Source organism: Pezoporus wallicus, unplaced genomic scaffold (genome assembly GCF_028554395.1).
Source record: "Pezoporus wallicus isolate ANWC-B61680 ecotype Strahan unplaced genomic scaffold, APGP_CSIRO_Pwel_v1 scaffold_2146, whole genome shotgun sequence".
In the NCBI taxonomy this organism is placed as follows: domain Eukaryota; kingdom Metazoa; phylum Chordata; class Aves; order Psittaciformes; family Psittacidae; genus Pezoporus; species Pezoporus wallicus.
Genome location: NW_026639769.1, coordinates 335,660 through 345,532, shown reverse-complemented (window position 1 = coordinate 345,532; position 9,873 = coordinate 335,660). Strand labels below are relative to the sequence as shown.

General features: G+C 43.6%; 1 protein-coding gene across 1 annotated transcript in view; it reads left to right on the top strand.

Moving 5' to 3' along the window:
- The first annotated feature begins 1,434 nt into the window (after positions 1 to 1,434).
- DPF3 (double PHD fingers 3) overlaps positions 1,435 to 9,873 on the top strand; it is a 94,036-nt gene continuing 85,597 nt past the window's right edge. Inside the window, exons 1-3 of the mRNA XM_057416089.1 lie at positions 1,435 to 1,532; positions 3,216 to 3,376; positions 8,399 to 8,506. Coding sequence (XP_057272072.1) covers positions 1,435 to 1,532; positions 3,216 to 3,376; positions 8,399 to 8,506 — 367 coding nt within the window. The remainder of the gene's footprint in view (positions 1,533 to 3,215; positions 3,377 to 8,398; positions 8,507 to 9,873) is intronic.

Sequence of the window (9,873 nt, the reverse complement as noted above, 5' to 3'; positions counted from 1 at the left end):
AAGAAAAAAACCTAACTGAAATTTGGAATGAGTGGGAGTCACTCCAGTGAAGTCTAATGGTAAAACAAAACAACCAGCTACCCAGAAGTAATTTGAGAGAAGCTGTTTTCCACTGAGATATGACTGTCATAAGGAAATATTGTTCCTTTATTTTCCTGTATTTGATTATTTGTCACCTTTTAAAAGTTCCATTTATAATTAAAGTCAGGGCAAATCCTCAATGTCCCAGTATCTGAATACGTTTCCAATGAATACTATAGGTCTGGGGGTTTTGATCATGCTTGCTGTAGTGGAGCCAAGGCAAGCTTTCTTAAAGTATGGAGATGACTAAATGCTTTCCCTAAACTATTTTTCTTTAAGGCAAAAGATGCATATTTAATATCTTTAACATAAATGTAATGAAACAGCTAGATTACAAGACTGTGTCAAGACTGAATGTGACCTGTTAACTGGGCAGTTTCTCTCCCATTATGGTTAAAAAAAAAAAATCCTTTCTCTCTCTAGTACAAATCTGAAATTTAATTTTACAACCCACTTGAGTGTGCCATTTAAAGCCAAATATTTAATATTCTAAGATTTACAGTTATTTTCAGTCTTAGAAGAATGTGGAAGCTGAGGTCATCTCCAGCCAGATCCTGTATCTGGGCTGCTGAGACATACTGGTTTTGTTAATATGGATGCTTTGTGGTGCAGTTACATTCTGATGAGTGGATTGAGTTTTAGCATAAAGAACACCTCTGCAGGGGTGGCATTTTGTTGTCCCACACCAGTGCTCATCCTTCCAGTAAACTCCTTGGAGTTAGTGAGCATCTCTGGCCTATTACAGGGGGAATATGACATAGCTCTGTGGAAGCTCAAGTGTTTCTGGAAAGAGCTGTTAATCTTTGATCAACTGGAGTCTCCTTGTTACTGACTTTGATTACACAAGTGTACAACTTTAATTACAGCTTTTAATAAGCTTTCATGTCTTCCTAGTCACATTCTTTCTGTAGTAGGGCAGCTTATCTTTTCCTTTCTCCTGCTCTTCCCTTACATCCCCCCTGCCTTTTTATGGAAAAAGGGGTTTGAGGCCACTGTGGGGGATTCAGTGTCCAGAGGGATCCCACTGTGCTTGCCCATGGCTCTGCCCTCTGCATGTTAGACCAGAGAGCTCTCTCCTTCACCTGCCCTGCAAAGATCCCTGCACTGGCTGCTCCCCAGGAGCTGGTGGTCAGCAGTAGGGGGACAGGTCTGTGAGGCACCACATACACACAGACGTTCGCTACTGCACAAACCCACTGAACAACCCTTAGAAAGTCTCTGTAGCCAAGGGACATACCGACTCCTGAGTGTGATTCCTGCTCCCTTCTCTCCCTTGAGGATGCTTTGAAATGCAGCAGATGAAGTCAGAATAGCAGAAGGCAGCAGGAAGCTGGTGGGCTTTAGCATGCAGACATGGTATTCATTCCACATCCGGGGGCTCAGTGTGCTGGATACCCTCTGCTCATTAGAGAAATGACCTGGTGGAAGCTTTGTGAGAGACTTATGGACTTGTAATTATACATAATTGAGATATGGCTTAAAATAAGCATAAGAAAGTGGGTTTTTCACATGAATCATTTCAGCTGTGGAACTCGTCACCCCGCAACATTTTAGGTATGAAAAAGTTAAGTGGTTTGAAGAGCTGGTTGGATAAATTCAAGGACAAAAGAATCACCGAAGTATTAAACGTAATATTGCCACCATTGGGTAACCTGAGACTTGGGGAAGCTAAGTTCTGATCATCAGACATGAGAATGGGGAACTAGAGGTGCCTCCCTCTGTATTTGCCCTGGTCTTGCACTCTTCCTTGAGCCTCTGCTGTTGGCCCCTCTCAGCAAGAGGGTATTGGGCTAGTACAGCCCAGGGGAAAAGAAGATGGCTTCCATGGAAGTCAAAAGGTGCAACCAAGGAGTGACTTAGAAGGTGTGAGTCAGAAAAAAGACACAGAGGGTAAAACAGAGCAAGTTGCTGTGATTTGACGTTCAGAGGTGTGCAAAGGGAGTATACTTTTAAAACACCAATTGTGCCTGTGGAAGAGGATAGTGGGGAAAACAACTAATAAACCAGGAAAGGGAGCCTCTTTTATCTCTGTGCATGCATCCCTTTGGCTCCCTTGCAGTGCATGCTATGCTCTTTTTGCACACTAATGAATATCAGAGTCAGAGCAAGTTATGCTATGTATCACTCTACTCCTATTTTTCTAATGAACTTACCCCTAATGGGTACCTTTCCTAGCTATTTCATGTCACAACTCAATTTCATCTTGACAACAGATCAAGAATGAGGTTCAGTAGTGTGGCCCACCTACTTTGCAATACTCCAGCATGACAGCTGCTTTGTGTCCTTAGGGTAGCTTTACTTTGATGCTTTTCCCTGTTTAGAAACATTTGGAGGGAGGATTTTGGTAATCTCCAGCAAGCAGAGTTTTTAAACCTTTCTCAAGGGAAGATGAAGATTGTATGGAATTTTTGAACAAATAGTTATTTACGAAGTAAGTGACATTGTCTTTAGAACTGTCCGTCCCACTGGGCCTCAGAGGAAAGCAGCATTTGCCATGCTGGATCTTACTGGTCAGTGTTGTAGCCTGCTGCTGCTGGTGCCTCAGGCTTGAGTGTGGCAAATTCTGGAAGGGTTATGACCAAATGTCTAGTCTGACCACTGCAGACATGGCCCTAGTTGTTTTCATACCTCAGAAGCACTCAGTATGAGGACTATGCCCTTTCCTTTTATGGGCTCTCTGACACCAGAAATGCTGGAGTAAAGTTCTAAGCTTGGCTGGCTTTCTGGTTGCTCAAAATATAGTGCAGGAGTTGCTGTTAACATAGGGTTGAAATGACTGGTTTGCTGCATTGGCTGGACAAACCACGGGGGAAGAGAAATAATAGAATGAGTTCCCTGTGGTGTATGTGTTGCCTTACCCAGGGTCATGGGCCAGTGTGGTTGCATCATTGGCTCATTTGGTAGCTGTGCCACTGCTGAAAAGATCTGTGTCCAGTTCCTGAGTGTCTGATCTTTTGTTGGCACGTTCTGCATGATCTGCTCCTCCAGTGTCTCGTGTCAGCAAGCTTTGCATGTCATCAGGGAAATTTTTTCTGCTTGTGCACTTATAAACCAACCTGACGTCCTCTTTTTCCTCATCTTGTTTGAGGGGATGGTGCAGTCTCTCTTACTCTCTGCCCTGTCTCTTTTGGCAGACTCGGGGACCAGTTCTACAAAGAAGCAATCGAGCACTGTCGCAGCTACAACTCTCGGCTGTGTGCTGAGCGCAGCGTCCGCCTTCCCTTCCTGGATTCACAAACGGGGGTAGCTCAGAACAACTGCTACATCTGGATGGAGAAGAGACACAGGGGACCAGGTCGGCAGCATTGTGTGTGTGTATGCATGTGTGTATGGAGGGCTGGCCACCGAGCCCTCATGGGGTTTAATTAATAGGAGCTCAAACCTGCTGCAGGCCACACAGAAGAGAAGCTGCCTAAACCTCTGTGCCTGCAGGGGATTTCCTTTGGTAACTGCAGAGAGCTCATCCTGATTATTCTCCCTCTACCCAAAGAAGTGCCTGGCATGGTAGTTTCTAAGGCTGCATCGTCACTCTATTCATGCTATTGATCCCAGTCTGTAGCAGAAGACACAATGCTTTGCTCTAGGTCAGACTGGAATTGTCTTCAGGGTGGGGAGGTGGAGGTGGGAGTTTCTCAGGTGAATGCTGAAAATAAGGAATTATATAGGGAAGGATATAAGGCTGATGTAAAATAGAGGAGAGTTCAGTTATTGGAATGAATGTTTTTTTGGTGGTTACAAACATATCTATAACTCCTGGTTTATGTATGTCCTTAAAGAGCTTTGGCTAATGCCTATTCCAAAGCTCAGTGAAGCCCAAGGGAAAAGACCGCTGTTATTTTTTTAGACTTTGGTCAGTCTTTCCTATGTTAGAGTAAGTTCTTCTGAAATCTGTGTTTGAAAGGCAAAGGACAGTCATCAGTTCAAAGGCTGTAGGTGTTAGTCCGAAGTCCTCCTGAGCCCCAGGAGAAATTTTTGCCAAGTGTGGCTCAGCGTCTGACACACCATTAGCTCAAGGAACAGTTTTTTTTGACAACACCAAACTGGGGTTCTATTATTTTGGTTGTTTTTTTTTCAGGGGCAGACCAGAGAATGCAGGCAGGGAGGGTGGTAGGGTGCATGGGCACTGGGAGCATGACTTGCACATATGCACGTGTACACATGCCAGTTCCTATAAACCATACTGAAAAAACGCCCAAAACTCCAGATCTGGAATTACAGGAAGGTACAGCCTGCTCTTACCTCTTCCACTGGACAGTTTGCAGGAATGGCAGGAATACATAGGATATTTCCCACCCCTCCTGGGGCTAACAAAGCAATTGCTGCTTCTGAAGAGTGCTTAGCTGAAGCTTTCCCTCTCCCTTTCCTAGGATATACTGAGAGAACAATCCTTGCACTGCTTCAATTGCTGAAATATCCAAAGTAGGTTTAGTATTGCCTTGCAGTATTATCAGAAAGCTTTTTCTATGGTAAAACACAGCCAGTTCTGGTGCAGGAGGCAACAGGTGTTTTACCAGTGTTAAAAATACCCGAAACATGTCTCAGCTGCCAAATCTGCTGGGGTAATCTGGGACTGCTGAATGTGGTTTACAAGCTGGGAGTTGTCTGAGGTTCTGGGCTAACCCTTCATTTGTAGGTTGCTTCATGACCACAGCTGGGTTTTTATTTCAGCCGAATATTCCCCATTCCTAAGAGATTATGCCTTGGCATAAAAACTAGCTTTCCTTTTTTCCCTTTTTTTTATTTTTTATTTGCTAATCTATTTACCCAAAGAATTTCTGTTCTTTTAGCATCTTGTTGAGTAAGGGGCTGCTATTTTTACCCTTTTGAGCACAGTCATAAGTAGGTGTACATCCACTGTATCCACAAAGTAATGTTTTGGCAAGAGCATCTGCTAAAAGATAGACACAGGTAGACTCGTATGGGTCTCACTGGTGTCTCCACACTTACAGAAGAAATCATCATAACAACATTATGGCATCACATCAGGAACCAAGAGGTCTTAACACTTTGCCTTTCTCAGCCACAAGCTGTCTGAACTACCTTGAGAAAATTCACTGTGCAAATCTTTCATTCCTCACTTCTGATAGTGAGCTATCAGTTTACCCTGCCAAAGGGGATCACTGGCATTTCTCCTGCAGGTCTGCAGTGGAGACGATGGAACATTCTTCACAGAGAGTCAGTGTGAAACATGCCTCCCACATCTGCACTGGCTACCAGATCTGTGCCTTTGTTATTTAGAATTAGAATAATCAGTGCGAAATGAAGCAGCCCTCCTCCCCCATGTACACTTTCCTCTTTCTTGTTTTTTATTAGCCCATTTAGTGCTCCCTTGGGTGTCTTTGCATCATCTATTTCTTGCAATATTATGGTGGGTCAAAGCATCCCTCTACAGCTTTAGCATGCCTGTTTTCAGGCTGTACAAAGGCATTTATGTCCATACTGAAGGGCTCTGGAAAGTCTCTGCCAACCACCCTGTATGTATCTGTCTTGTGTATTGTGTTCAATGCCATTTACTATCCCTAATCTGAAAAACTGTACAAAGACAAATGGTAAAACTCCAGGACCTCTTTTCATTTAGGCTTGAAAAACAGAGAGAAGAGTCAGGATATCAGCATATTAACCTGGGTTCTTGCTGTCCTCTTTGTTAAAGGAGTCAGAAAACTGCATTTCATGATAAAGAGTTCAGGGTTAATTTCACACAATACTGCACATAACTCCCTCCTTTTCCCCTCCTCCCCCAGCCTTTCACACCAGCTTTGAGTTATGACTCTCCTACACTAATGAGATAAACAACATAGCTCACTGCAGGTTCTGCTATTCCATCAATACGCAAATGGCTGGAGCCTTCTTTGGTTGCCCTATAAGGCACCAGAAGGAGAGACATCTGAACCAGTACTGAAGACAGTAAGACCTGTATATGCATCATTTCCATATGCACTGCAAGATCAACTGTGCATGGGCTAGATTCAAAGTATTCAGAACTGACCTTTTCCTCCTTGATCCTCCTTTGTGTAAAGAATCACAGATCCACACATCATGTGAGCCAGCACAGTGGAGGTCAAGGTGGAAAACCGAAGGTAGCATTTTATAGGTTTGGATCAAGCAAAAGTTAGATATGTTTTTAAGTTCACTGAATGGCTGTGTATTAATGAGCAAGGGTATTGTGAATAGAAACTGAGATCTTGCCTCAAGGGTTGCAGAAATGGATGTTGGATCGTCCATCTCTTAGTGATCTGTCTGCCACCTGGAGTAGGTTGTAGGTCCTCTAGGGAAGAGGCTTTCCCACCTCTGCTTTTTCAAGGCTACTTGCTTTGTTTCTTGTTGGGCTTTCAGTATTTGTGGTTGACTTTCACTGCCCTGCCTGAATCCAAACTGCTCTTTCATGTATGCGCACTCAGTAATTGAACATGAACAGATACTCCCCAAAAACCGCATAGATCCTTGTTCCTCCCTGTCTGGGACTAGTGCTCAATGCTGTGGTGCTTATTTCATTCAGATGACTTCTCTGTGGAGGCTTCTGCAATGGAGAGCTGGTTCTCTGTCCTATTCTTTGGTCTAGCAACTGCCATTTCAATGTTGTGAGCAAGTTCTTGCAGAGGACCTGCTGGGAAAGGGTGAGGCTTCTTGCCTCCACCTCTCTAACGACTCACATCAGAGCCAGGCACAATCCACCTCATCATAATAGCAATTGTTTGCAGTGGTTAATGTTTGCAAAGTGCCATGAAGAAGTGTGTCTAAACACTGCAGAAGTGCTAGTTATTCACAATTTTTATTTCCCAAACCAGTCCTAAGTGCCCTGCTCTGAAATCTATCTTTCTTAGGGTGGGCATAATGCCCAGTAAGCTGTGCAGCAATGAAAAAAGTGTGTGAAACCCCACCATTTGGTAGCATTGTGTGTCCTGGAACAGCCAGGATCTCTTCGAATACTCCATCATTTGGCCATAACAGGCAGTGTCCTGTAGATGCTTAGTTTATGCACCACAGCCTTAGAGGTAGGTGCGAAGTGCTGGGGTCTGAACTAGTATTTCCAACAGTTGAAATATTTCAAACCAGGAGCTTAGGCTTCACTTGCAGAATTTGATTGGCCCATTCTCTTGAGGTGAATAATTTTGTTGTGTCTTTTCCCCACGTAACAGGATATTGTTTTCATTATCCTCATTTGGTTTGGTGGATCAGTTTTGTTCTCAATCTGGTCCACTCTCCTGACTGTTTCAGAAGAATGAAAGAACACTTCAGCCATCATGCTGCCCTTGAGCTGTTCTACTTCACTGGCACCCAGCTGTTCATTGTTGGTGCAGTCTTGATAGGTAACACCAATCCTGTCCTTTCTTATGCGATCTTACCTGTTTTCTACCAGCAATGAGTCTGAAATTGCAGTCACACTCTGTAGCCCCTTCAAGACAAAGCAACAGCAGAAGGACAGAAGAGCCAAAGCAGAATTGGTGGATGGAAAGGGTAGGCGGAGCAGGGAGAGAATTAAATTCTTCCAACTTTTCTGTGTCTTGCTGGGTATTTCTCTGTGTCATGAGTATCTGGGGCAGTTGAGGACACTTTGAAGCACTTGGCAGTGTGCTTCTGTGTCCCTAGTAGCATTCACGAAGCCCTGCTGTGTTCTGAATACAAGAGAGCAAAGCATAGCTTGAATGTTGGCTAAGGGGTGTCTGTCAGGAGAACCAGGGCAGCTCAGAAGCCAGTGATGCCAAATGTGATTCAATGGAGCATGCAGTAATATAAACATTACTGCTGTATCTCCTCCCACATCCAGGATGTTGGCATGAGGAGGTAATAACTAGAACGAGGTATCTGTCTTCAAGCAGAAATCCAGAATTCAAGCAAAAATACAGAGTCCAAATAGAAGGACCTCATGGATATTGATCTGTTCCCACTTGGAAGACAAAAATTTCCAGAGCTGCTCTGTGCATCAGGGCCTTATGATTTGCATGTCAGAACTTCATCTCTTCCCTCCCAAGGGGCTTTCTCTGCCAGTGGAGGAAGCATCACCCCTGTAACCCAGGAGAGTCTGAAATTCTATTTACCTTCAAGAAATCACAAATTATTTATGTGCGGCTCTGGTTTCAGTGAGCTGAGTGAAGTGTCTAAGTGAGACCTAGATTCTCTGTAGGCCTGATCCCAAGAGGTGCTGAGGAGCCTCAGGAGCACTGGATGCCTTGAGTGTGTAGTTCTGCCTCATGATGTGCAAGATTGAACCCTCCAACAAACAATATGCTGGAAGGGCAAAAACAAAGATGCTGGAGACAGTGCTTGTGGTTTGCAAACTGAGATGTGATTATATTTATCTTTTGCCTTTTACCTTCAGGCCTGGCCCCAGGTCAGCTGTACACGTACCCAGCACGTTGCTGGCGCAAAAAGAGGCGTTTGCATCCCCCTGAGGATTCCAGGCTGAAGCTGCTGGAAATTAAACCTGGTAAGTATTTGTTTGCCTCTCTCCCTCTCTCTCTCCTGTGCTGCAGAGCAGCTGGTATACGTGCAAACTTGGCATTTAGACCTTGGACTGTATCTTTTTGCCCCTCTCCAACCATTTCTCTGTACATCTGTTGCGTCTTACTTGATTTGGTGTAACAATATACACTAAACTCTCTGCATGCAACTTATCCCTTACAGAAATGTGTGCAACTTGTATTGAATGCATTGGGAGCTGAATTTACCTTCCGCAGGGGTGAATCCTGGCCTTTATTAGCAAATTCATAAGGATGTAAAGGATCAATGTATTTCTAATTATTTCCTCAGTGCGTTATTAATACAAAATCTCAGTCTGGCATCTGCTGCCTCATCTCTGTGAAAAAGGCTGCTGTGTGTGTGGAACACTCTGGTAAGATTTTTCATAATGGGGCTGGGGACCAGGGGTGTGACCAGATTATAAACAGAAAATAATAAAAATTACTGAGCATATGCCACATTTGTATATGCGTGTATGGCTGTATGTGTACCTTAGTCCATTCTTCTTTAATTCTTATAGTTCTTGGTACTCTTCTCCTAAAATTAAACTATGTGAAGTGATGAGTCTGAATCCTGAATGAGTGACTGTAATGCAGATGTGAAGGAGGTACAGCTGTGTCAGAGCATAGTGTTGTGCATTCTTCCCTGCAGTTAGTAATAAAGGCTTGCTGTCATTGGGGTCAGCTATTACAAGAAAGAGAGAACACACATACTCACAGCTGCATGTGGATTTTAAGAGATGAGACACTGCCAGTATGGAAAGGATGGGATAAAAAATACCCCAAAATACAAATTAAGAATATTTAAAAAACCTGTCTGTCTGACAGAAGAAGGTGTCTGGGAATGGAGCAATGCTCAGCGATACTGATGGCTTTGCTTCTATGCAGTAGTTGGTGAAAAGAAAGGAAGGCAAGTTCTAAACCCAGTAAAATCACAGGCAAAATTCATCTTGATTTTGGCAGAAACAGTTTTTGAAGGCTTTCTATCTTCAATATAGAAGATGTCATCAGGGAAATGGACAAGAGGAAGAAATGCCCGTAACTGCTCAGCAGAGCCCCTCAGAAAGAAATGGTGAAATCAGTCAGGTACACTGATGGAAATGGGACTGGACTCTAGGAAGAGGATGATATTGTACCATAGAAATGTCTATCTTGGACTTTGTGATAATGCAAATGCTGCTGTGTCTTGGCAATTTAGTAAAGTGGTAGTGTAGAGTTTGACTCTTCTTTGTTTGCATTATGCTTCTTTGCTGTATTCACTGAATGCCAAATTAGCGCATCCTACATGCCACGGGGCACGAAAGGCAATTACCACAAAGTTATCAGATAAAGAGAC